At 49.1% G+C, this 27,308-nt stretch overlaps 3 protein-coding genes across 3 annotated transcripts; 1 reads left to right on the top strand and 2 right to left on the bottom strand.

The window, feature by feature from the left end:
- Positions 1-437: 437 nt before the first annotated feature.
- Positions 438-7,977, bottom strand: alg13 (ALG13 UDP-N-acetylglucosaminyltransferase subunit). Its single transcript, XM_069167736.1, has 25 exons — positions 7,858-7,977; positions 7,569-7,652; positions 7,083-7,133; positions 6,930-6,976; positions 6,698-6,770; positions 6,495-6,576; positions 6,211-6,376; positions 6,016-6,079; positions 5,777-5,894; positions 4,979-5,043; positions 4,715-4,815; positions 4,527-4,612; positions 4,148-4,427; positions 3,834-3,944; positions 3,560-3,704; positions 3,315-3,486; positions 2,863-2,898; positions 2,717-2,775; positions 2,563-2,631; positions 2,055-2,181; positions 1,809-1,928; positions 1,683-1,723; positions 1,484-1,604; positions 1,240-1,341; positions 438-826 (listed from the first exon to the last, which is right to left on the bottom strand). The coding sequence occupies exons 1-25, from the start codon at positions 7,975-7,977 to the stop codon at positions 438-440; spliced, it is 2,829 nt and encodes a 942-aa protein (XP_069023837.1).
- A 1,856-nt stretch (positions 7,978-9,833) lies between these two features.
- aars2 (alanyl-tRNA synthetase 2, mitochondrial (putative)) lies at positions 9,834-17,336 on the top strand. Its single transcript, XM_069166873.1, has 22 exons — positions 9,834-10,185; positions 11,366-11,554; positions 11,654-11,799; positions 11,869-12,060; positions 12,144-12,288; positions 12,365-12,510; positions 12,601-12,709; positions 12,844-12,882; positions 12,974-13,088; positions 13,214-13,341; positions 13,623-13,755; positions 13,834-14,003; positions 14,088-14,201; positions 14,857-14,997; positions 15,073-15,210; positions 15,302-15,405; positions 15,722-15,830; positions 15,908-16,033; positions 16,117-16,227; positions 16,413-16,496; positions 16,710-16,823; positions 17,008-17,336. The coding sequence occupies exons 1-22, from the start codon at positions 9,874-9,876 to the stop codon at positions 17,173-17,175; spliced, it is 3,033 nt and encodes a 1,010-aa protein (XP_069022974.1). The 5' UTR covers positions 9,834-9,873; the 3' UTR covers positions 17,176-17,336.
- On the bottom strand, positions 17,337-25,631 carry LOC138208769 (calpain-2 catalytic subunit-like). Its single transcript, XM_069166874.1, has 21 exons — positions 25,323-25,631; positions 24,041-24,110; positions 22,781-22,902; positions 22,523-22,656; positions 22,188-22,356; positions 21,999-22,082; positions 21,568-21,653; positions 20,808-20,882; positions 20,567-20,727; positions 20,300-20,469; positions 20,196-20,207; positions 19,881-20,092; positions 19,635-19,671; positions 19,333-19,398; positions 19,051-19,108; positions 18,909-18,973; positions 18,532-18,600; positions 18,368-18,446; positions 18,174-18,290; positions 18,035-18,093; positions 17,337-17,746 (listed from the first exon to the last, which is right to left on the bottom strand). Exons 1-21 carry the CDS (start codon positions 25,557-25,559, stop codon positions 17,723-17,725), a joined length of 2,106 nt encoding a protein of 701 aa, XP_069022975.1. The 5' UTR covers positions 25,560-25,631; the 3' UTR covers positions 17,337-17,722.
- Positions 25,632-27,308: the final 1,677 nt, after the last annotated feature.

The following is a 27,308-nucleotide window of genomic DNA, read 5'->3' as shown; positions in this document are numbered from 1 at the left end:
CCAACAAATAAATTATGTCCTCATTTTTTCAATGCAACAGTTATGGCTCAGGTTGCACGTCGCCAGGGTAACAGAAGATGCTGTAACTAACGAGTCAAACAATAAACGGACGACTTCAGTAATGTCAAAACGAGCTACTGTTCACAAACACTGATTCTAAGGCCGACTGAGCCATTTTAAAAAAAAAAAGCTAACCGCTAATGTGCTAAAAAAAAAACGTGAACGAACATTTTCAATCGACAATCCCATTTAACATTTATCTTTTCAATCATATTTTTTTAAATTTTGTATTTTGAAACTTTATCTTTTCCCTCAGGTACATCCTGCGGAAACCTCAAACATGAGCAGGAAAATACTTCCCGCTGACTCTTGTGTTAGCTTACGGTGGCTAATCATCGCCGCTCACAGAAATAACGTCAGCTATGAGCTAATACGTGTTACATAGTGGACGGGATGTAGTGTGTGGCCGTGTGGTGGGGGGGCGGGGCAGTGATGTAACCAACTACGTGGGCGGAGTTGGGGGCGGGACAGTACACCCGTGGGGCGTGGCCTCCAGCTGGGAGAGATCCCCAGTGGGTGGATTGGGGAAGACAAGGGTGGTAGGAGGAGTGATGGGGGAGGTGAGAGGGGTGAGGATGGGTGGGGTGAGTAAGCGGGGGAGGGGCTGAGGTCAGGTAGGGTGTTGGGGGTGGCGTTTCATACGGCAGGTGCAGCAGCGGAGGAGGGGCGAGGGCCTGATCCGGGTACAGGAGAGCAGAGGGTGGGGCAGAACCTGGTGGGGCGGGGCTACTGGAAGAGGCGGAGCCATCTGCAGAGGGGGTGGAGCCTAAAAGGGTGGGAGGAGACAAAGAAGTCAAGTCAGTCGAAGTGTTGCTTTTTGACATCCAAAAGGTGCAGATGGTTAATGTTAAAAATTCAACATCGTCATTTGCAAGCTTTCATCTATGTTAGTGCTAGATTAGCTGCTGGCTAGCTTTAGCTCCCACTTTGTGTTCTTCTAATAGTAATACTTCTAAAAGTAAACCTAGAGTTCATCTGTTCGACTGATGACGTCGTTACAGGTGGGCTGATAGAACAGCTCAGTTTGTTCCCGTTTGGCTGCAGTTTTCCTGCATTTTGGAGCGCTGACATCATCTGCAACAGCTGTATCCAGATGTTCAGTCCGTGCTTCACCACCTGCTGACGGAGACTCGGCGTAACCAGCCGCATGTTACTATGGGGTGTTTCGTCAGTACTGACCGCTGCCGTGTCCCTCTGTCTGTCCATCCCTGGTAGATTCTGGGTAGGAGAGGGGGGGTTGGTGGGGGCCTCGGCCAGCCTCGGAGAAAGACGGGGGGGCAGCTGGGGGAAGAAGATGGTTCACTGTGAATTATTAACCAGCTAAACAACCCGTCCAGTCACTAACTCACCACAGCTAAGTGAGCGGTTTATCGTGATCAGACAGCAGCCAATCAGGGGCAAGGAGAGAGGGGTGGGGGTTTACCGTGCAGGGGGGGGTCCTGGCTCAGGTAGGGCGTGTAGTGCTGGTACGAGTAGGAGGCCTCAGGTGAGGGGAGGGAGTACACCTGCTGCTGCTGCTGCTGCCAGCAGTTCTGATGACTCCACTGTGGACAGACAGGTGAACACACCTGAGACATCAACACTAATCATCCGACATCACTTCCTGCAGGTGTGGCTCTTACCTGGACTCCAAGGTTGAAATAGTACTGAAGGACTCTGCAGTCTGTACACACAAACACAAAAACAGACACCGAGTCACACAAACTGCTCCACGTTACTGACAGTGAACTGAAGCTGTGACCTCTGACCTCTGGGTAAATCACTGCCGTTGGGATCATAGGAGTAAGGGGGCGGAGTAACCACAGTGCAAACAGGCTCACCCAACTCGTTAACCAACCAGGGAGAGGCAGCTGGGATCGCCATGGCAACTGAAGACAAAACATCCCATTACTGTGTGTGTGTGTGTGTGTGTGTCTGCACCTGAGCGTGTGTGTGTGTCCCTGAGCGCGCGTGTGTGTGTGTGTGTGTGTGTGTGTGTGTGTGTGTGTGTGTACCTGAGCGTGTTTGTGTGTGTGCAGCCGGCGGCAGGTGAGCAGCTGCAGGTAATCGTGATGATGGAGAGGAGGGAGAGGAAGAGGAGGAGGAAGGTGAAGAGCAGATGACTGCCAATGGCTTCACCACCTGAAACACGCAGACACACACAATGCTGTGAGGAGCAGTTCATCAGGTGACCAGAGGGGGCAGCAGCAGTGTTAAAGTTCCTAAAGATCTTACAGACAGAAGTACACAGATCAGGCTGGTAACCAGTAACCAGAACATGTTAACTAATCAATACATCGATCGATGTTGATAACCGAGTCATAATTTCGTTTATTTTCACACAGACATGAAAAACAGCGAAACATTCGTTGTTTTTCTTCGTCACAGACGTGAACTCAAGATTCCGTTTTTTTTAAACCTGTAGTCTGAATAAAATGTTTGAAGATTATTTTCAAACGATTGATTCATTTAAAAAAAGCACGAGATGAATGAACGAAGTAGCGTGTGTGCGCTGAAGACCACCTGCTGGGTGAAGCTGTAGTTCAGCTCCGGTCTGGTTGGAGAGTCAGCCGTCCTTCCTTCCTGCTCATCCTTTCACAATAATAGAAAAGCACAGACCTTTCAGGAGAACTGAAGCGGATTGACCAGCTGGCAGGTCAAAGGTCAGGTGTGTTACCTGGTTGGAGGCGGGTTCAACAGCAGCAGCGTAAACACCTGACGGCTGGTAGCTCTGATCTGAAACAGTAGAACTTTAAGTCACTTCCTGTTTGCAGCAGTGGAGATGGCGGAGATGGCAGCGGTGGCGGCGTGCGTGGGACTCACCCTGAGGGCTGTAGATGTACTCCTCTGTGTACTCCGCTGACACAAACACACACAGGAAGTACAGCACACCTTTACCACCAAAATAAAAGCAGATGAAAACCCACCAGGTTCTGATAGAAGATTCTCTACTTCCACGGTTCAAATCAATGATCAATAACCAATGACCTGGTCCACACCCAGACCTACTGATGGGACATCAGAGGACACTGTCTGTCCTTCAGGTTCTAATAAAGATTTTATTGTTTGAAGAACGACTTGACACCAACACCAGAACCTGTCAGACACAGAACCGGTTCTAACCTGGTTCTGTAGAGACTTTGTACCACCCCCCGGTTCTGTAAAAACTTGTTCCGCTCCCTGGTTCAGTTAAGAGTCTCTGTACTGCCCCCTGGTTCTGTAAAGACCCGTAAGACTCGGTACCACCCCCTAGTGTACAGAGTGCTGGTCCTCACCCTGGTCCTCCACAGTGCTCCGGTCCTCCTGATCCTCCTCTGAGGAGCAGGCTGCGGTGTTCCCAGGGGGAGGCGCGGGGGGGAGGGTGCCCGAGCCTCTCTGAACTCTGTAGGTGGAGCCTGAGGGAGGAGGCGGGGCTCCCATGGTGGGGGGCGGAGCCACAGATGGGCCCTGAGGAGGAGACAACATCTGATTGATCATCATCATCTTCATCATCATCATCAGGATGAAGAGGATCTCTCACCGTCAGCGGCGGGAACACGCTGTCGTTGGTGTCGTCCAGCTGGTAGAAGGTGATGGACGCATCCAGATCAGCTGAATCCTCCCCCTCCTCCGCCGGGAAACCAAACTGACACTCTTTACTGAGTGTCAGCTGACGGCGACTACGACTAAACACAGAGAGGAGATCATCATTATCCTCATCATCATCATCACCATCACCACCTTCATCATCAGTGTTTGTGTATGTCGTATCAAACACACCAACAGACCAACAAAATGTGGGCGGAGCTGTTTACCGGGACCTGAAGGCGTAGTTCTCATAGTCATGGTAATATCTCCTGCCGGGGTGGTAGTGATAGGTCAGTTGGGGACCAATTAGGTGACGGTTCAGGAAACGGGCGGAGCTTCTGACCAGAATCCATGGGACAGGTGGGAGAGAGAGAGAGACACACACAGGATTCTTCATTAATAATTTTCTTCTTTTTTAAACTAATTCAGACGATCAGTTCATCAGTTAATCGATCAGAATCTGTTCTGGTTCGGTTCCAGCGGTCCAGGACTACAACGAGGCCGGTCACATGTTTGCTGTGGGTGATGAGTGAAGTCCCACCTTGAGGGTCCGTAGCGAGGAGGTCTGGCTGTGGGATGGTGGTGGTGGTGGTGGTGGTGTGGGGGGGCGTAGGGGTCGTAGGTCATAGCTCCAGGTGATGGAGGAGGGGGAGGGCGAGGGTGACCCGCTGGCTGGAAGCGTGGAGGCAGAGCAGAAGGGGCGTGGCCTCCATAAGAAGAAGGCGGTTGCATTAACAACTCCGCCCCCTTCACTCCACTGCTGCCCCGAGACTTCCTGAAGTACCGATTGCGGTGATGACGCTGACCACGCGAGTCTGGGTCTGACAGAGAGACAAGGACAGGTCGATGTGGTGTGGACGGTTATGGTCTGTGCGGACGGCGTCCGGGTCAAGCATAACAGAAACTGAAACTAAACGTACCCAGATCTCCTTTCCTGGTGGGAGCAGCAACGTTCCAGGCAGGAACTGGATTGACAGGCTTGAGGTCCGTCAGAGGAACCAGGTGTCTGACAGAGAGGGAGACATTAACATTAACCCGACGCACTTCAGGAGCTTCAGCTAACTGGTTGGCTCTGATCCAGGGAGTTCGGGTTTGGCGAGTGCGTTACTTCTCTCCCAGCTCCTCGATGAAGACGGTGACGGCTGTCGAGTGTGTTCCTACTTCCTGGATGAAGGCGTTGTAGTACTTCCCCTTCGGCTCCAGACGCACCTGAAACCCAGCAAGACACGTGAGGCTCAGACCTGCAGCCGAGTTTGGTTCTGTCCGTGTTGGTCCTATGAACCCTCACACCGCTAGAGACAGCTGTTACTTTACCATGATGATGTTAGTAAGGAATAGGAAGTGAGGCATCCCTCAGGAGAAGGTCGGTTACCTGACATTTGTCTCCCAGGAAGTACTGCCGCCCTGCGAACACCATGTAGTCCGTCTTCTGCATCTCTGTCACACAGTAATCAGATTACACTGCCGTCAGTCATCTCCATCTCTCGGGTGTTTCCGCCCCTGCCATCAGGTGACCTGATCATAATCGCCGACGACCCTCGATCAGGAAGCGAGTGTGTGAGGTGTCGCCGTGACGACGCGAGTGTCACGTTTCATGAAACATCTTTAATCTGCATGCTACACAGACTTCGGGCTCTTCGTCCGATTGGAGGACTCGTTCACATCAACTGGATCCGTTATCATAGCAATGAGTCCTGGGACAGTCAGCTGGATGTGCGTGAGGGATAGTTGATCGTGTTTTTAAAGTCTAAAGATTCTGGGACTTTGAATTTTAAGTTAAAATTATAAAACATAAAAACAACGACATGCAGAACAAACTGCAGCCTGATGGACGTGTTCGTGGATCTGAAGCGCTGCTGAACGTTCACCTGGTGGTCACTCTCAGTACTACAAGCAGCCTGCAGTAAACAGGAAGTGGAAGAGTCTGGGAAGAGTGCCGTCGCTGCGATGTCATCCCTCCGTAGGAGCACTACTGAACATGTGCAGCAGCATGGGCCAGGAAACAACACGCAGGAAGTGAGACCGCCCCAGTGCATGCCGGGGTGGGGATGATAAGCACTCTGTCACGTGATCAGATGTCAGCCAATTTAAATGAATGCTGATCATTCATTAACAGAATGACTTTAACAGAAGAACCAATCAGCCGTCAGAGGAGCGTCAGGTGACGTACCTTTACAGGTGTCCTGCCACACGTCAAACTCCAGGTTTCTGTAAACTTCTCCATCCAGAGACTTCATCACTTTGTAGGGCAGGCTGAGTCTGGAGGGGGGCGGGGCTTCTCCATGAGGCTGAACAACAACACCACCAATTACACGTCGGTCAGATAAACAGCAGGGGGCGCTAATTCACCCGCTGCAGCCCAACATGTGAACAACAACACGTGAACACGGATCACGATGACACGCCCACCTTCATGTCGTCCATCACCCCTCGAGGTTTGTCCTCAGCAGCTCCACCCGACTCCACCTCCTCCCTGCACAGAAACCAAACACACCTGATGTGAGCAAGTGATCGTCTACAGACCGCCTCTACACCCGATCTGATTGGACGACAATGATCCAATCACAGGGCAGAGTCGGTCTGTCCAATCAGAGGTGGTGTTACCTCTGTCCTCGGTCCTCAGGTGTGTCGTAGCCAACGTCAAAATCACTACACACTGATGGGCTGTTTCTATAGCGACGACCCCCTACCCTGAAGGCCTCCATGGCTTGACAGAGCTCCGCCTCCTCCACCCCAAACACCTGAGAGTAGAGCAGCTCGTACAAGAGAGCTACACACACACACACACACACACACACACACACACAAAGATGGTGGAGCTTATGACCTATTCTGTTACCACACACACACACACACCCATTGCCTGTCAATCATTAAGCCGCACTCACACTGACAGAGGGCGGCGGAGGCAGGGTAACTCCTCAGATAAACGATGTCATAGTGACCGTTGATGGAGCAACACAGCATCACCTAGGCAACAGAAAACAACCAACCGCATCTCAAAGGTGAGTGTCATGTGACCCACTGAAGTCCCAGTTCATCATCACCTGCTGCAGGTGTTACCATGGCAACCACTGTGGTTTGTCCTCACCTTGTCCACAAAGTCGTCCTCCGAGATCACGGTGGCTGGTTTCCCCGGGTAACGGTAGATCACAAAGCATCGCCTAAACAAACAAACACACAAACAAACACACACACACACACTTTTTAATGTGATGTCATCTGTAACATGATATTGATTTGATTGTTGAATGAAGTGATTTTGATTGACAGCAAGTGTCCAATAGAAACAGCCGGTGCTCAGGCGTGTCTGATGACCTCACCTGTAGAGCTGAGACAGAGCCTTGATCTCCACCTGACCCACCGTTTCCTGAAACACACACACACACACACACACACACACACACACTGTTGACACACTGCCAACAGGTGAGGCAGCTGCCAGCAGCTGAAGGTCAAAGGTCACAGCAGCTCACCTTAGGATCCTCCAGACGCTCCAGGTATTTCTCAAACGAGCCTTCAACGAACTGCAGAACAGATGACAGGTTGGATTCTGTGAGTAACCAAGTACTTTTACTCGAGTACTTTCTACCTGCAGTTGCCACCAGATCAGAGAAGAGTCAGGTGATGTCGTCACACAGCTTGAGGTCAAAGGTCAGGTGATGGAAAACTCCTGTAGTGAACACACTTCAGACTTCACAGTTCTCTCAGCATCCTCTCAGTCAGTCAGCTAACTAGTCCTCGAGCTAACTAGTCAGTCAGGTAACTAGTCATAGAGCAAACTAGTCATACAGCTAATTAGTCAGCCAGTCAACATGTCCTCCTGCTAACTAGACACTCAGTTAACTAGTCATACAACCAACTAGTCAGTTAAAGATGTGTGTCGTTAACTAGTCAGCTAACTAGTCAGACGTTAACTAGTTACATATCTAACTAGTTACTCAGTTATTGGTTGAACTTACCGGCTCAAAGTTGCTTCGATTGGCTCTCATGAAGTCAGCACACTCCTGTCTGATCTTCTGATGGTAGTTCTGAGAGTAATACAACTACACACGCACGCACGCACGCACACGCGCACGCACGCACAATTTATTGATTAGCTGCAGCTAACAGATATTCTGTTATTGATTATGTATAAACTGAATTGCTCGATCTGTAAACGGTCTGAAGTTTTTTTTTTTATCGAGAACTTTTACATATCGTGACTTTAACTGAAATAACCCCCCCGTCCCCCTCAGGTCCCTGGCTCACCTGCTCGGACACCGCCCGGAACAGACTAGACGCGTCCCGGGCCACCATCTTCCGGTAGAGTCCCAGACTGGACAGGTACTCGTCCATGTTGACGAAGTACTTCTTCAGGCCTTTCTGCATCCCGCCGCCGTCGGTCCACCTCCACGTTCACCGGGAACTCTCGGACCTCCGTTCAGGTTGCAGGTCGAGCCCGCAGGTGAGTTTCATCTCGACTGATGAGCGCGTGGGGCCGCTGACTGCTGAAGAGGCGTTCACGGTGCCACCGAGGCTCGAAAATGTCAAGACTACAGTGTAAAAGAAAAGAAACGAAGAACCCACCGATCAGTTTGTTATTGATCAGTTTGGGACTGATCCGTTTTTTATTGAACAGTTTGTTATTGATCACTTTGTTGTTGATAAGTTTGTTGTTCATGTTTGTTATTCATTCTCTGCCTACGACATTAACTGATGGAGCTGCAGCCTCTCTGACTCTCATTGATAGTGCTGCAGCCTCTCTGTGTACTACTCTGAAATGTTTCCTCTGACAATCAGTGATGAACCAAAGTAGGCTCCTCACAAACACGCTCTTTGAAGCTGGACGGGAAGTGGTGTTCCTCTAATCTAAAGAACGTCACCTGCCTGGATGGACAGTCTGATAGCATAGAAGAAAGAAAGCTATTGATCATTATTAGAAGAGAAGAAGAATCCAGGTTTGTTCTCAGCTTCAGTAGTCATGACTTCAATACCTTCTTCATGATAAAACTAAAAACATTAGAGCGGAACTGGAACATCCTTCCTGTCACTGTCATGGATGTGTCTCACGGGGAGACGCCCGTCTTTACTTCTGCCTATATATAAATTTACATATATTTAAATATATATATATATATATATGGGTTACATACAGTCTATGGTGAAAAAAGCTGAATATGAACTAATGACAAACAGCAGTCCCTCACTCAGTTGATAATAATTTTTAACTCAGTCATTTACCACAGCATACACGGATGGATCTAAAGATCCTAATACAGGTAGAACTGGTTTTGTGGTCTGTTTATACAGATGAGACATTGGCCATTTTAACAGCATTGCAGTGAGTGAAGGAGGTTCAGATCAAAAAGGTCATCATCTGTTCAGATTCCAGTTCAGCATTATTGTAATTATAATCATTCACATCTCATAACAGGCAGGATTTAATCAATGAAATATACGAAACACTGTTTCGACTTAAAAATATGTGTATTTTCGTATAATTTATGTGGGTGCCAGCACACAGAGGGATAAAGGGAAACGAAAGAGCAGATAAATTAGCAAAACAAACTTTGCAGTGTCAGTACAGTACAGACATTTTATTCAGTAAAGCAGAAGCTAAATTAATAATCAAAAGAAACATTGTTAAGGAATGGCAGCACAGTTGGGACACAGGAAGACACCTTTATGCTATTCAGAGAGAAGTCAGGGTATAGTGAAGACATCCAAAAGAAGCACCACGGAAGAAAATTATTATCATATTATATTATATTTTATTATACATATTAACCAGACATAGGGTCAGACACACAAGGCTTAACAAAGCAATGCAATTAATAAATAAACACCCAACAGGACAATGTGACTACTGCAAAATACAAGAATCTGTAGATCATGTCATTTGTCGTTGCCAGAAATTCACACTAGACTGAGACAGGCTGAAGACGAAGCTGGGAGTTGAGGAACTTCATCTAAAAGATGCAATACCCTGAGGAGCAGGGAGTGTGTTGCAATACTTGAAAGAAGCAGGATTGAACAAAAATAATTTAGTTCACTGAATTGGTACAACCTTTATTTTTATTTTTTTATTTTTTCGCAGGGGGATAGGTAACTCTGGTCCACACTTCCTATACAGTGGGTGGCGGTAATGCACCCGCCATAAAAATCAAAAGAAGAAGAAAGAGACCCAGCAGGACTGAGCGCGGACTGGCTGGTCTCACCAGCAGGTGGCGGCAAAGCTCTCTTTGCTTTTTGCCGCACCAGACGAAGGGAAAGGTCGCTGTGCGCATGCGCTTCATAGCCTGTAGTCTCCGTAAGGGTCACCACGGTTCCGCTCCGGTCCGGGTCGGTCTCGGTTTGACCCAAATGCTCCCGCTGATCCTCCGGAGGCTACGGCCGCTCAGCGGGCCGCCGGGACTCCTCTCCGCCGGCTCAGCAAGCCCCTTTAGCGGCTCTCCTCCGGAGCTGCCGGCCGCGCAGGTCCGCAGCACCTTCCTTGACTTCTTCCGGGACAAACACGGACACCTGCTGGTCCCGTCCTCCCCGGTCCGTCCCAGAGGAGACCCCAGCCTGCTGTTCGTCAACGCCGGCATGAACCAGGTCAGTGCAGACCCGGTCCGGTCCGTTCCGGTCCAACACCTTCAAAATAAGAGCGTGAGAGCTGCAGAGTTGATGATGACAACAGACTCTATAGCTCTGTTCCAGATGACATACTTTCCTCAGTATACTAACTAATAGTGCTCTTCCATGTTGAGACTCTTACTGTGTTGTTTCAAATCACGTTGCCGTTCTGCACTGACTGGAAATGACCTCATCATGGGAACACATCACCCGCCAAAAACATCTGCAGCTTTAATTATTTGCCTCATAAATAAACGTGTTTTTGTGTCCTCTGTTTAACACACTCAATAAACACACCGATTCTCCTGTAGATCAGCAGCAGTGGAAAAAAAAACAAAAAAATTATATGGTGGTCAGGAACAGCTGCAGCTTCCTCAGATGTCTTAATTTGAAAATTCTTCACGCTGGTGGCTCCGCCCCTTCCGCTACTCTTAAAAAGTATGCACTGTTGCATGTAGTATGTGTACAATTGGGACATACTGTCATCATAAAAATAATGCATCTTGAACTTTGACCCACTTTGTTGTATCCGTTGCGATCTGTTTGTAGTAAAAGGAAAAAGGATGCGGTTCCTTTTAACGCCTCTTCTTCTCCTCCTCCTTCTTCTTCTTCTTGAACAGCTCGAGGAGAGATCGAATGTAGTAGGACATCCTGGTACTTTTGGCATCCTACGTTTAACATACTATGTATTGGGACATACTAAATCTTTTTTTTTTTGGCGTACTAAATAGTATGTAGTGTGGATGTTGGAACGCAGGACGTCAAAGGACCGGGATGTCCTATTTATTTTGCAGTCTGCAGGCCAGCGTGCTGCTCGAGCTGTTAATGCTACCGCACATACTTTTTGAGGGTCGCTGTAGTTTGTAGTAAAAGTAAAAATAATTAGTATGCGATTCTGAATGCAGGGTGTGTTTACAGCTGGGACGTCATCGATAGTAGTGAACACACCTGTGACCTGAAACGTTTCAGTACGTTAACTTCCTGTTTGGACTCACCTGAGGAGGGTTTCATGAACATGTGGATTACAGGAAACAGGTTCTATGTAACTGTTTTTTTTTTAACGTGAGGTCACCGCGACCTTTGACCCCCAAAATCAAATCATTTCCTCCTTCAGTCCAGATGAATGTAAGATGAAGAGAGTTTCTCTGTCTGCTTCCAGTTCAAGCCCATCTTCCTGGGAACGGCTGACCCTCGCAGCCAGATGGCATCGTACCGCCGAGTGGTCAACAGTCAGAAGTGCGTCCGAGCTGGCGGCAAACACAACGACCTGGATGACGTAGGCCGAGACGGCTACCACCACACCTTCTTCGAGATGCTGGGGAACTGGTCGTTTGGAGACTACTTCAAGGTGAGGGGCACTTCCTGTTTACTTTACGGTGAAGGGGGGCTGGAGCTCACCTTTCTGTTTTCAGGGGGAGGAGCCTAACTCTAGTCTGTGTGTGTTCAGGAGGAAGCGTGTCTGATGGCGTGGAGTCTCCTCACGGAGCATTATGGGATACCTGCAGACAGACTGTATGTGTCTTATTTTGGCGGGGACGCGGCGTCCGGGTTACCAGCTGACGAGGAGACGCGACACATCTGGCTGGACCTCGGGTAGGTGCGTCTGCAGCTGGAGGTCCGTCCGTCCGGTTCAGGGTCAGCTGACGTGGTTCTCCTCCTCAGGGTTCCCCCCGGGCGCCTCCTGCCCTTCGGCCTCAGGGACAACTTCTGGGAGATGGGGGACACGGGTCCCTGCGGTCCCTGCACCGAGATCCACTACGACCACGTGGGGGGACGAGACGCTGCCGCGCTCGTCAACGCCGACAGTCCGGATGTGGTGGAGATCTGGAACCTGGTGTTCATGCAGTACAACAGGTCGGTACACGCACACCTGGACCGGGTCATACACACACCTGGACCGGGTCAGACCACATGAACCCGGGTCATTGTGTCCTCAGGGAGGCGGACCACAGTCTGCGGCGGCTGCCCCGGGTCAGCGTGGATACCGGGATGGGACTGGAACGCCTGGTCAGCGTCCTTCAGGGGAAACGGTCGAACTACGACACCGACCTGTTCGCCCCCCTGCTGCTCGCCACCCAGCAGGTACGCATCCCGCCAGCCCGTCTGTTGTTACGGTGACGTGTCTGTTGTCACGGTGACGTGTCTGCTGTGTCCTCAGAGGTCGAGGGCAGGGCCGTACGGCGGCAGGTCGGGGGCAGCAGACGGGGGGCAGGTGGATTTGGCCTACAGAGTGGTGGCCGACCACATCCGGACCTTATCGGTCTGCATTGCTGACGGAGTTCATCCAGGCATGTCCGGCGCCGAGTGAGTTGTCCAATCAGCTGTCGGTACGGGAGGCCATGTGTTCGTAGTGGCGGCGTTGTTTATCTGTTTGTTTGTTTGTTTGTGCCTCAGGTTGGTCCTCCGGAGGATTCTGCGCCGGGCGGTTCGTTTCTGTGTTGAGGTCCTCCGGGCTCCTCAGGGAGCGCTGGCCAGCCTGGTTCCTACTGTCACGCACCTACTGGTAAAACACATCTCCCACCAGGACCAGATCAGGGCCCTGATCCAGGTCCTGATCCTGGACCAGATACAGGACCAGATCCTGGACCAGATACAGGACCACCCAGGTCAATGAAACCCTCTTTGTTTCTGTTGCAGGGCGATGTGTATCCGGAGCTCCACCGGGAGGCAGACCGGGTGAGTCTGTCAGAAACTAAACCAGATCTGAGACTCGTCCAGACGGTTCCGAAGTCGATGACGTCACAGGAAGTTGGTATTTCTCTTCCAGATCGTGGACGTCATCAACGAGAACGAGGATCACTTCCTGTCGTCTCTGCAGCGGGGCAGCAGGTTGATCCAGCGCACGCTAAGCAGAAAGGACTACAAATATGGCGTCTTCCCCGGTCAGTTCTCCTGGTCCAGATTAATGTGTAAATGCAGACAGGAAGTTGTGGAACAGTCAAACAGCATCAGAGACGTTTTAATGTGAAAGCAGCAGGAAGTCTAACCAACCCATTTCCTGTTGCAGCCTCGGTGGCCTGGTCTCTGCACCGGGACCTGGGCTTTCCTCTGGATCTTGTGGACCTGATGCTGGAGGAGAGAGGGGTTCGGGTGGACCGCCAGGAGCTGGACCGACTGATCGATGAGAACCACAAGGTGGCGCTTCACTCGTGGCTGTTAATGTGGGAACAATCTGCTGTCAGGCCCAGACACACAGACTTCAGATCCCATAATGCACCTGGATTCTCCCAAACCTCCAGAGATTATGGCATGACATCATTTCACTGTTCAGAAGGTTTTTATTGTGAAATGGAGGCTTTTATTGTGAAGGAGAAGGCTTTTATTGGGAAGTGGTGTTTTTTTTATTGTGAAGGGGAAGGCTTTTATTGTGAAAGAAGAGAGGACTCAGGTAAAAGATGATGTCATCACTGTCTCAGGTGGTGTCAGAGACAGGTGCGCCATCCCAGGTGACACTGGACGTCCTCAGCCTGGCAGAGCTGCAGCGTCTCGGGGTTCCTCACACCGACGACAGCCTCAAATACGGGTACAGACTGGACCGGGGTCGATACGGTACGAGTCCCACCTGCACAGGTAACACACCTGACCTGCGTGGCTCAGACTGCTAACCTTCGGTGTCCCTCCTCCCAGTGTTCCCAGCATGCCGTGCAGCGGTGGTGGCTCTGTATGACGGCCAGGCTCTGGTGACGGAGGTCCCTGAAGGGCGGCGCTGTGGAGTCGTCCTGGACCGGACCTGCTTCTACTCCGAGCAGGGGGGTCAGTCACATGACCAGGGCTACTTCACCCAGGACGGGCTGCAGGTCAGCTGACGGCTCACACCGGTGCATCATGGGAAGAGTGCGTGCTGTGTGTCAAGGTGACTGCAGGTGTTTCCTGTCTCTCAGGACGTGCTGCACCCTGTGGAGGCGGTGGTCCGGGCTGGGGGGTATGTGGTCCATCAGGTGACGACAGCCGACAGCCTGAAGACCGGAGACCAGGTCCATCTGCACCTGGACCAGGTAAACACACCTGGGCTTAGTACACACCTGCCAGACTGAAAACAATAGTGATGCTGTATATAAATAAAACAGAATGAAGTCTTATTTAATAGAAAATAGACCAAAGACAACATATCAAATGTTGAAACTGAGACATTTTATTGTTTTATTAAAAATATATTCTTATTTTTAATTTGATGGCAGCAAAACATTGTTTTAAAGTTGGGACAGCTTCTCTGGACCCGCGCTCATTTAAGATGGACTGAGGTAAAGTGGAAAACTGTCCTGTGGTCTGATGAATCAAAATTTGAAACACATTCTGCACATATTACAATAGCATGGCTCTGTTGTAGAAGAGTCCTGAACTGTTGAGCAGCTGAAATCCTATATCAGGCCAGAATGGGACATTTCACTTTCAAAACCCCAGAAACTGATTTCCTCAGTACCCAAACATTTACAGTGTTGTTGAAAGAAGAGGTGATGCAACACAGTGGTAAACATGACCCTGCCCCAACTTTTTAAAAACGTGTTGCTGCCATAAAATTCAAAATGAGCAGATATTTTTTTTTTACATTTCTCTGTTTCAACATTTAACATGTTGTCTTTGGTTTGTTTTCATTAAATCTGTGTTTACATTATTTATAAATGGTGTCCTCAGCCGTGTTTTGTGTCTCAGGTCCACAGACTGTCCTGTATGGTGAAACACACGGCGACTCACATCCTAAACTTCGCTCTGAGGAACGTTCTGGGTTCTTCCGTTCAGCAGAGAGGATCTCACGTGTCAGCCGACCGCCTGCGCTTTGACTTTAGTGTCAAGGTCAGACTTCCTTCCTGCTTCCCTTCGTCCCCACTTGGATGCTGAGCTGTCTCACAGTCTCATGTTTGTCCTCAGGGCTCTCTGAGCGTCTCTCAGCTGCAGCAGGTAGAGACCTGTGTTAACGACATCATCTCGGCCAATCAGATCGTCCACAGCCAGGAGGTTCCTCTGCAGAGAGCCCGGAGCATTGGTGGACTGAGGACAGTGGACGAGGTGACCTGACAGTCTGTCTGTCTCACCCCGTCTCTCCTGGTGTCTCCAGGTGTGTCCGTGTGTTCAGGTGTGCTGACTCCTGTCTCTGCAGGTGTATCCGGACCCTGTTCGGGTGGTGTCGGTGGAGGTGCCGGTCTCCGATCTGCTGGACAATCAGACGGACAGACGGACGTCTGTAGAGCTCTGCTGTGGAACGTGAGACACACCTTTCCTCCTCTCACATTTCCCTGAGCTCAGACAGGACACAGGAAGTAAGACTGCAGACACAGCCGGTCAGGTTGTCTGATGACAGGGTGAACCGGGTGACATTTACCTGCTCCAGTCACTGCGCAAGGTCACGGTTCAGGTGCAGGTCCAGGTCCATATACAGGTCTGTGTACAGGTGCATGTACAAGTGAAGTTCCAGGTGCAGGTCTAAGTCCAAGTTCAAGTCCAGGTGCAGGTCCATATACAGGTCTATGTACAGGTGAAGGTGCAGGTTCAGGTGGTCTAACAGGATGTCTGTGTTCAGTCACCTGCTGCAGACCGGAGCCATCGAAGACCTGGTGATCGTCTCAGAGAGACAGATGGTGAAGGGAATCAGTCGGATCGTCGCCATGACGGGACGGGAAGCAGCACGGGTCGGTACCACATGGTTCAAATGAGTGAATGAAATGTGGGACTGCTCTTTTGACCTTTAACCTCTCTGTGCCTGCAGGCCCGGGAGGCGGGCCAGGCTTTGTTTCAGGACGTTGACTCTCTGTCAGCCAGACTGTCAGACCACGCCCCCTCCAGTCTTGACTCCGCCCAGCATCTTTCCAAGGAGGTGGGCGTGCTCTCTGATGTAAGTACTCTAGCCATGATGCACTGCAGCACGTGAGACAATAGTTAAATACATTGTGTTTGACCCTGCGCTGTGTCTGACAGGCTGTAGATAACACACCCATCCCCCAGTGGCAGCGCAGGGAACTGCAGGGTCGACTCCGAGCTCTGCAGAGGACCAGCAACACGGCCGTCAGGAAACTGGAGACCGCAGAGGTGAATGCACACCTGAGATTTACACACACCAGAGATACACACACTCACCTGAGATACACACACCTGAGATTTACACACACACCTGAGATACACACACCTGAAATACACACACGTCAGTCATGACAGTGAGAGGTTGGCTGTGTTGCTGCTGCTCTGACGCTGTTTTCCCATCATGCTTTGCTCAGGCTGCAGTGACAGCTCAGACTCTGCTGCAGAAGACTGAGAGGAAGCAGCTGCTGGTGGACTCGGTGGAGACGGACTCTCTGTCGGTATGTAGACCTGCAGAGGTCCAGACAGTCCGACACACTGCTCGCGACCTCGTCGGCTCGTGTAATGAGCGGCGGTCTGACGACTGATCAATGACTCAGACATATTCAGTCAGCTGTATTGATGGTCGATCGATGACTCATCAGTTTAAATGTGTGAATCTCTTCCTGCTGTCTCATCGATGAGGACAATCAATAATGGATGATGTGTTGCAGGTGCTGATGAAAACTGTAAACCAGCTGAACTTCGTCAGTCCTCTCAGTCACGTGATGCTGCTTGCTCACCAGAGGCATTCTGGGAAGGTTCTCTGTGCCTGTCAGGTTCCCAAGGTAACCACCTGTTGTTGACATCATGGGGAGGGGGGGGGCTGCTTGGTGGTAGAGCCGTGACAATGTCGTTTTTTGTTTCTGAAATGTGTTTCTGTCGTGACTGAATATTTACAAACAAAACATTTGATCAATCGATGATATTGATCGATGATTGATCTCTGATTGGTCGTTCCCTCCTCCGCAGGACTCAGCGTCCCTCCTGGCCTCTGATTGGGCAGTGGCGGTGTGTCGTCACCTCGGAGGGAGCGCTGGGGGTTCCACCCTGGTTGCCAAGGGAACGGGGAGTAGTCGTAACATCAGCGAGGCGCTCAGGTGGGCCGAGGAGTTCGCCCGTCAGAGAATACAGGGATGATGTCATAAAGAGACTGGTGACATCACAGTCCCACCTACTGAAGACTAAGCCCCACCCATAGCTGCAGCCAGCCTACACTGATTGGACAACAGGCTCAGGTGTGAAGTTTATTGTGATGGGAAACATTTCTTTGTTTTAGAAGAAATAAAAACTGAAAAAACTCCTAACATCTGTCTTTATTCTGTATAGGAACCAATCGCGAGGCAGGGTTACAGACCAATCAAGAGGCAGGATGATAGACCAATCATTACATTACATTTCATTTAGCTGATGCTTTTATCCAAAGCGACTTACAATAAGTGCATTTCAACCATGAGGGTACAAACCCAGAACAACAGGAATCAAGAAAATACAATTTCTTCAAGAAAGCCAAACTACAAAGTTTTATCAGTAAGTGTCATTTTAAGTGCTACTAAAGTTCTCCTGTTCAAGGTAAAGTCAGAAGAGATGTGTTTTTCAAGAGGCAGGATTATAGACCACACAGGCAGTTCATCAGCTGACAGCACAGTTTCCCGGATCAGGACCAGGTCCGGTTGGTCCTGGTTCCTCACAGCATGGACACATTGAGCCACTGCAGGAGAATCAGACAGACGATCAATGATCTAATGCTTTAAACACCGGTTGTTTCCAGCTTTGATGGTTTTAGATTTTCAAAATAAAAGCCCCTGGACAGCAGATGGTTGATGGAGGGTTGATAGACCCGGTTCACAGCGGCTCAGTGACGCTGGGTGGAACCAATAAGATGCTCTGACCAGTATCAGGTCTGGGACCTTCTCTCTGATTGGATAAACTGAGCTCCAGTGGGCGGAGCCACATCTGAGTGAACCAATTTGATTGAATGAGAATCAAAGCTTCATACCTCCATTATGGTGAACTCAACTGTTCCTGAGTTGTCTTTGTCCAACATGCTGAACGTGTCTGCAGAGAGAAGACGGAACAGGATGAAGACAGAACAGAGACGAAGACAGAGACGAGGTGTCCGTCCTACAATGACTCACCGAACATGGTCTCCAGACGAACCAAACACCCGACGAAGTTGTCGAAGTCGATGGTGAGATCTGCTTCACTGTAACGAGCCACGAGGACCTGATGGAGAGGACTGGTCAGACTGAACCCTGAACAGAGAGGGGTCAAAGGTCACATGGAGATCATCTCAAACAAACAAAACGGGTCTGTGGAGAGTTTGTTTTACCGGCTTCTTCCACAGCGACCCTCATCTCTGTGGAGCTCATTGTCCCCGAATTATCCACGTCCCTCTGACGGTAGAGAGTCTGTCAACGGCAACAGGAAGTTACAACGGCAACAGGAAGTTACAACAACAACAACAACAGGGAGTTACAACAACAGGAAACTCACTAGGTAGTTCTCGATTTTGGTCCACAGAATCTTGAACTCCACCAGACCGAGTTTCCCGCTGCCGTCCCTCTGCACCGCCAGTTCAGGAGCTGTCAATCAATCCTGAACCACGCTGTCAATCACTCACATCCTGTCAATCAATCATTCACATCCTGGCAATCAATCACATCATGAGCCATACAATCAGAACTGTTTTTACTCCACAATAAGAGTCCTACTGAGGGGGAGACTGTCACAATAAGAGTCGCATAATGATCACTGAGTTACTTTTACTGTCACACCTGGAGGGACTTTCACAATTAAAGGTCTACTGATTTATGTTTGACTGTCAGTCACAGTGAAAAGATCTGAGGCGTGGTTGTATTTTGAAAGGATACATCCAGCATGTTGACCATGTTGCGGCATGTTGGGAGGCTGAAGCCGCTGGTTTTGATGTCGGATCCTGTTACAGAGGAAAGGGGCGGGGTCAATAGGTGAACCGTGCCTCTGCAGGTACAAACACTGACCTGTGCTTCTTACGTTTGGTCACCACTTTGTTCAGAATCTTCTTCAGCTCAAAGGCGCTGATTTCACAGTCCTGAGAGACAGGAAGTACCAATCACTGAGCAGCTCAACATCAGACAGGAAGTACCAATCACTGAGCAGCTCAACATCAGACAGGAAGTACCAATCACTGAGCAGCTCAACATCAGACAGGAAGTACCAATCACTGAGCAGCTCAACATCAGACAGGAAGTACCAATCACTGAGCAGCTCAACATCAGACAGGAAGTACTGCAGACCAATCACTGAGCAGCTCACCCCTCCAGCCAGCTGTCCAAACAGTCCTCTGAAGCGGTCGCCCACATCTTCTTCATTGATCTCGATCTGCAGCAGAGAACGACTCAGGTCAGCCTTGCAGATGTTCCAACATATGTTCTAACAGACGTTCTGACATGTTCAGACATTCTAACAGATGTTGCACTGAAACTGGTGACGACAAACACAATAAACACACACATTAAAAATTCACTATTAACACACAGACGTGTGAACAAAGGAGACGAACATGAGGAGTCAAAGACGAGGGACAGACGTGTCCTCTGTCCACAAAAACGTCTCACCTTCTTCACCCGTGACTCAACGGGGTCGTCCAGCTCTCTGCAGGAACAAACACATACGTGAACACACACCACTTCCTGTTTACAAGGCGGGGTGGGGAGGGGGGGTGATCAATACATGAGACCTATCGATGGTCAATAATCGGCCTCCGTAATATTTCTGTGCTCCCCCTGCTGGTGGCGTCATGAGTCCCTGAGCAGCAGCTTGCAGTTCCTCTGACGTCCACCAGGAGCCTTTGTCACACCTACTGGAAGTCGGCCTGCTTCTCGGAGAACACACGGACACAGAAGTCTCCGTTCTTGTTCGGCTCGAAGGTGGACGGGAGGACCAGGTACTCTCCGGGCGGCAGAGAGAACCGGCTGCACACCTCCCGCAGGTTGATGAAGGTCTCGGAGCGAGCGGACGACGCGTGACGCAGGAAGAAGTTCCTGTTCAGGTGGACGTTCCTCTGACCAGAGAACTGCGGGACAGACGGGTTATCACAGGGACACAGGACACAGAGACAGGACACAGCCATGCAGAGAGACAGGTGGAGAGACACAGAGAGAGAGAGAGACACGTACCTCAGCAGGAACCTGGAACACAAAGAACAGAGCATCAGCAAGACTCTTCGACCTGAGCAGTGACTGGCAGGCATCAGATTCCTCCTCCTCCTCCTCCTCCTCACCTCATAGATAGCGAACCCGACCGTGTTCATGTCCTCTCCTTTCTTCCTCATACGTCTGCGGTTTTTCTGGATCAGACCGACCACCAGGCTGCAGCCCGTCTCTCCGTCTTCGGGGTCGTCGTCCTCTTCGTACAGCTGGATCACAAACTGAGGGTTCGTCCAGAAAGTGTCTGTGGATCAACGGGCGGCAGGCAGTCTGAGAAGGATGCCGGCCTCATGGACACGTCTGATCACAGGTTACTGATCACTGAGGGTGCTGTCACTCACTGGGAAAGTTCCTGCAGCCTCCGGCGGTGGATCCTCTCCTCCAGGTGCCCTCGAACTTGGACAGAACCCACTTGGACACGTTGTCGTCGCTAAGAGCGTCCGGTGTCAGATTACAGATCTCCAGCCGTGAGTAGTGATGCAGGAAGTCAGAGAAGGACATCCTGCAAGACAGAGCGGAGGGTGGAGTCACCCAGTGACCCCAGTGCAAGAGGGGAGGAGTCAGAAGCAGGGCGGGGCTTACCAGAACTCTCCGTCTTCGGAACGATGACTCAGACGTTCTCTGTCCTCATCGCTGATGTAACGCCACTGCATGGAGCTGTCAGAGAACATCAGAGGACATCAGACGCAGAACGTCAGTCAGAGAACGTCAGTCGGAGAACGTCAGCCGGAGAACACAGTAAGACAAGAAACACGTTCGCTCTGACATTTTGAAGAGAAACCGCCCGGTTCTGTTCTTCAGCAGTACGTTCTTAACTCACACCAGAGCAGGAGCTTACTGTCAGTGTCACACCTGAGGTCAGAGGTTAGAGGTCAGAGGTCAAAGGTCCCCCCCCCATCAGAACACTGAGCTTCAGCTCCACTGTGAGCTCGGTTGACTTGGTTTGGTATCATTTTTCATGTCGTCCCCTCCGCTGCTGCCTCGGCACTGAAACCCTCCAGAAACCAGGGAAGACTGAGGTTCCCATGGTGCTTTGGGGCAGCGTTTATTCTGAAGACCATCACTGATAATGAGGAAGAGGAAGTGCCTCTGTCCCCCAGCAGGTGGCAACAGCGCATCACTCTGAAGCTCAACAGTCTCTGCCCTGCATGTAGGGGATGGCTGACAAAACAAGCTAACAGGAGCTCCAGGTGTCAACCTGACACCTGCTTAGGTTAGTTAGGATTCCTGCCCCTCCCCCTCTCTGTTTTCTGATCTCATTTTTATATTGTTGGGTTGTTATTGTTTATTTATTTGACCTCAGTTTTGTTTTGATGGTTTTTTTAAATATAGTTTAGATTACCTGTCACTCCAGGCTCCGGTCCACTCCACCTGACCCCAGGGGTTCCGGATCCGGACCAGCTTCTCCGTGTCTCCACGGTAGTCCACCTGCAGCCAATCACACACAGAGTTACGCCCCCTGACTCACCTTCAGCACTTTTAAACTGTTGTTCATTTGGAGCTCTTAAGTCAAAATAAAAATAAACAATGAGGTCGTTTCTCTGCAACCTTTGACCTCTCAGTAGCAGCTCTGCGACTTTTAGACAAAAATGAATCTTATCTAAATTCAGAATCCTTTAATGTTGTAGCTTGAAACACTTCCTGTAAATTAAAAAGCCCTCAGACTGCTGCCGCTAAGGCTCATGGGAAATGTTTTGTTCAGGAGAACAGACACTGCAGGTTGTTCTCTCCGTGCTGCGGCAGGGCGGTGCATGTCGGTGGGCATGTCCTCACCTGAGATGCACCTGTCAGAGAGTAGGCATGGCCTTTCACCAACTTCTGAGAGGTGACCGCCTCCGAATCTGCAGAGCTCGTGATCTGAAACAAACAAACGATTCATTTTCACTTCCTGTGGTTTCAGTATCATCTGGAGGCGTGTTCACTGCTGTTACAAATGACACTTGTGACTCCGGCCCCTCTTACGTCGATGGAGCAGCCCATCAGGGAGCCTCGGCTCAGAGCCTTCTGGATGATGTGGAACAGATGTGGATCGGGTTTCTTCAGGTCATGGGCCTCCGCGATTCCTCCAGTGAAATCCTCGAAGCCCTCGGTGGTCGAACCTCCAGACAGAGCCTCATAGCAGCCGTTCAACCTGCAGTGACATCACACATCAACACTCGAGGAGCCGACGCCCCCTGAGGGCCAGCGACGCCCCTCAGAAGACAGGAAGTGGAGGCACTTTTTCTATTTTACAGTTTTTTTTGTAGAAAGGGGGGACCTTTCTACAAAAGGCCTCTTTCTCAGACCCGGACTCTCACTTGGCGTAGGCCTTCTCCAGCAGGGCGCTCCAGAACTCCCTTCCTTCCGCCGAGTGGACGAACATCAGCTCTCCATCTTTGACCGGCAGCCGGTCGTCGATCACGACGTCCACCCACTCCCCGAACTGCCAGAACTACGGACAGAGACAGAGGGACAGCTGGGTGACGCGTTCAGGGTGGACAGGATGTGACTAATGTCCCGGGTCGCTCCAGAACCTCCTGGAGGTTCTGATGTGAACCAGAACCCTCCGTCGGTACCTGGAAGTGGAAGATGCCCGCGTACTCTCCGTCCCTGAAGCTCTGTCCGTGTGGAACGACCCGGGTCAGAACTTCTTCATTCAGGGTGAGGGAGGCAATAGCAGCCAGCAGCCAGCAGTCACCTGGACAGGTGGACAGGTGGCGGGGCTAAAGTCAGACCAACAATTGATCATCTCAGGGTTCTTTATCACTGTAAAGTTCTCCCAACAGAACCTTAGAACTTCACAGAGAACCCCAATAGCTGGAGGGATGAACTCCGACAGAACATCATAGAAAAGGTTGTGAACGGGTCGGTTTGGTTCTGATCCGCTGCTGACTGAAACAATCATTACGCTTCCTGCTTCTTCACTTTGTTCTCATTGGCTGCCCTCTCACAGGTGTTCCCCTGGTTACCATAGAAACTGTTTACAGGGCACACAATGACATCAGTGAGCCCCCGCCCACTGTCAGTGTGTTTACTCTTTCTGACTACAGAAATTCGCTGAGCCCCACACACACACACACACACGCGCACGCGCGCACACGCACACACACACACACACACACACACACAAACAAACAAACACACAGGGACACACCCAGCTGAGTAGAATTTTCCGTCTCAGGTGTCTCTGTTGTTGCACAAACGGCTGCAGCAATGAGTCGATTCTTTGATTCACTGATCGACACAGAACCTGTTTTTAATCATATTTTGATCAGCTGTTGTGAAGCTCTTTGGATGAAAATCACTTTCTGATATGTCAAATAAATAAATAAAATATTAATAAATCATTTAGCTGATTAGTCAATTATTATTTGTTGTAAAAAAAAAAACAGATCAGAACCAGACACGACCAACGGCTAACAAAGACATGCCTGTCAACCAAAAAGACCCGCCCCCAATATGTAATGAATGATGAATTATTTCCAGAAGGACCAGAACACTGATCAGAACGAGGGAATTTATCTAATGACACCATGATGACTTGTGGAAAACATTCACTGACTTTGTATTTCAGGAGAGAACTTAATGCTTTTTCAATGGGAGTCTATTGGAGACAGCCCCTAGGGGTCCTTAGTGGTACTGCACTTTAAGGTTGTTGTGTTCCTGTGAGTGTGTGAGGTGTTCTGTTTACAGAATTGTTGGAGGTCATAAAGGTTTATGTTTGTTGGTTCATTAATTAGCTCGTAAGTTTGTTAGTTTGTTAACTAGCTTGTAATTTTGTAAGTTTTTTTAGTTTGTTAGCTAGCTGGTTAGTTTGTTATGTAGGTGCTGCTCACCCAGAGCTCCCTGACAGATGTCCGTCCTCGTGGCTCCTGAGACGATGAACTCGGGGTCAGAGGTCAACTCCTGCACAGAAACACAGTAATAAACAAACATGAGGTCCTGCAGAGGTGATCGGGTCCTGGACTACAAAAACCAGTCGGCCGAGAACAGAGGGCATGAACCATTGGGACAAAAAGGTGCCAAGCAGCAGAAGCAGGCTGAACAAGTGTTGGAAAAATTACTCAAGAGGCTTGGTTCAAAATCAAACACATCGGACATTTTATTCTTGCAAGAAGGAGCAACTACATGCACCCTCAAAGAGAGGTGTCCAGCAACCCTAACCCGAGCCGGGCTCTACCCAGCCTGGTTTCCCCCAGCAGTCCTCTCCTCCCTTTCCTCTTCCTTGTTCTCCCTTACACAATACAGTTGACAAACGGTTGACAGTCACTCCCATTCCCTTTGTATTTGCTTTCGTATGGTAATACAGAGTTGGTTGTAGGTCACAAGATAAGGACACAGGGGAGTCGTCAATTAGATGCGGAAATAATCACTTGCACTTGCATTGGTTGGTTACTTCACTCCACCTATTTAAAGAATACTATTATAACTAGAAGCTCCTGTTTCTGCTGCAGCTTCGTTTCCACAAATTAAAAACAACGTTGAAATCTCAAAGAAGACTAAAACAAACTCAGCAGCTCTAGACCTCAGTGAGCGACGTTAAAAGTTTGACAAATAAACAAAAACCTGCTTGACTTTTTACAGTTTCCTGTGCACAAACCACAGAGTACCAAAACAACAATAATAATAAAAATAATAATAAAAATAATAATAATGTGTGTGTGTGTGTGACTTTTTAACATGACTTGTTGATGGAAAAATAGGATTTGTCTCTTCCTCTTGTTTGCATTGCTGCTCTGGAAAGTCTCTTTGTCAAGCAGGCTCCGAAAAGTTTCCTTTGTTTTCTGTCTTATGACAGAAAACAGAAAACAAAGGAAACTTTGGATCAGATCATTATTGATCATGTGTTTGTTAATCACATTAGTTTTCACCTGAACTTTCAGGCGTTTACTGTTCATCACTGAGTCAATTAATCAATCAATCAGTGGCAGCAGGTTTGACTCATTGGTAAAAGGTTTCTTTGGTCAGATTAAGTTTTTCTTGTCTGTGAGCCGAACAGAAGTTTGCAAAACTTTAAATTGACCGTTTTTAGAATGGAGTCAGGTGTCACAGGCCTGAGTGTTTCTACGCTCTGCACCGAACTTCATTCGAATAATGAGCGTTTTAAGCAGCACTGACCTTCGGCCTCTCCCAGCGCACCCCCCGGACTTTGTAGGAGCTCGGGCCCAGCTCGTTGAAGCCCAGAGAGGAGGCCTCCGCCGGGAACGTGTCGTCCTGGAACAGGCGGCCTGTCTCGAAGCAGTGCTGTCGCAGAGCCTCGTAGTCCTGGTTCAGGTACTTCACTGCCTGGCTGTTGGAGCCGACGCCTTGGTCCTTCTCCCGGCGGTGCTGCAGGGTGGCTGCGATGCCCGACATGCTGGTCTAGAGAGTCCTGGAGAGTCCTTGAAAGTCCTGAAAAGTCCTGGAGAATCCGCTGCGGCTGCAGGTCAGTGATGCAAAGGGGGTGTGTCCACCTGAACGTTCAGGTTCTCAGACTTGCGCTGAGAACCTTCAAAACAAAAGCATGTTTTCCTTTTAATGAACGCTGTCTGTTCTGTGGTTTTATACTTTAGTTTCTGTTTTTTTTAAATTATTTAAATCTGTTTGATTTATGATTTATGTGGTTAAATTTTTTTAAAATCAGAATGTTATTACTGAGACCATTTATATAATTAAACTGTTCATGTTAATTTATGCTTTTATTGTGAAGGCAGGATGGGAGGTTTTGCTGCTTCCAACTGCTTCATTCCTGCGGGATGCATCACGTCTCCACCCTGCAGCCCTCAGGCCGGAAACACAGCCTGGACCGGGGTGTCCGGGTCCGGTTCTATTAAATACTCTCAGAAAAAACGGATGTTTCCACAGCTACAGTGTGTGTGTGTGTGTGTGTGTGACCCCCAGGTCAGGTTACTTCTGTATCACACCTGTGCTCAGGTGAAAGGTGGGTGGAGTTACACTCCCCTCCAGAGGCCACACTCAGTATCTACATGTGTGTGTTCATAAACATGTTCCAGAACCGGATACGTTTGGATAGAACTTTGAGATCTTAAAAAAGTGTATAAATGAACTGTAAACATTTCGTCTGAACAACGTTTGTTAAACAGTAGTGACAATGTGTAAAATGTAAATAATAACACAGTGTGATGAGTTATAAATCATGTAAACAAATAAATATTTAATGAAAACAAACCAGATGTTGAAACTGAGAAATTTTAGTTTTAGGTAGGTAGGTAGGTATTTACTTTATTACTCCCCGAGGGGACATTTTTTCACTACAGCAGCATACAGAAGCAATAAGATAATAATAGAAATAATAGAATAAAATAATAGAATATAATAGAATAAAATAATAGAAAAGCAATAAAATAGCAGTAAATAGCAGTAGAAAATATAAATATAAAATATAAAATGCACAGTATATACAGTACATTATATATCTATATATATTATATACAAACAAACCAAGAAACACAGTCAACATATATATATGTATATATATATATATATATATATATATATATATATACAGTACAGTATATATCTATATATATTATATACAACAAACCAAGAAACACAGTCAACAGTGTTATTGTACTGTGATGGATTTTGCCAGAGGTGAGTACAGTCTTATTGCAGTGGGCAGGAATGATCTCCTGTATCTGTCCTTGTGACAGCGGAGCTGGAGGAATCTTTTAGAGAAAGTGCTCCGCTGTCCCTGCAGCAGGTGGTGGAGAGGGTGGACAGGATTATCCAATATGGACAATAGTTTGTTCAGCGTCCTCCTCTCCACCACCTTTTCCAGGCTGTCCAGTTTGTAGCCGATGATGGAGCCGGCCTTCTTAACCAGTTTGTTAAGTCTGTTGGTGTCACCGGCTCCAATGCTGCTCCCCCAGCAGACCCCAGCGAAGTACAATGCACTGGCCACAACAGACTGGTAGAACATCTCCAACATCTTGCTGCACACATTGAAGGATCGAAGTTTCCTCAAGAAAAAGAGTCGACTCATCACCTTCTTGTAGACAGCATTGATGTTGGTCTTCCAGTTCAGTCTGTTGTCGATGGACACACCCAGGTACTTGTACTCCTCAACCATGTCCACCTCCTCTCCCAGAACTCTCAGCGGTT

This window comes from Embiotoca jacksoni, unplaced genomic scaffold (genome assembly GCF_022577435.1).
Source record: "Embiotoca jacksoni isolate LCO1_2020_lvr unplaced genomic scaffold, fEmbJac1.0.p SCAF_4, whole genome shotgun sequence".
Classification (NCBI taxonomy): domain Eukaryota; kingdom Metazoa; phylum Chordata; class Actinopteri; family Embiotocidae; genus Embiotoca; species Embiotoca jacksoni.
This window is presented reverse-complemented; position numbering and strand designations above follow the sequence as displayed.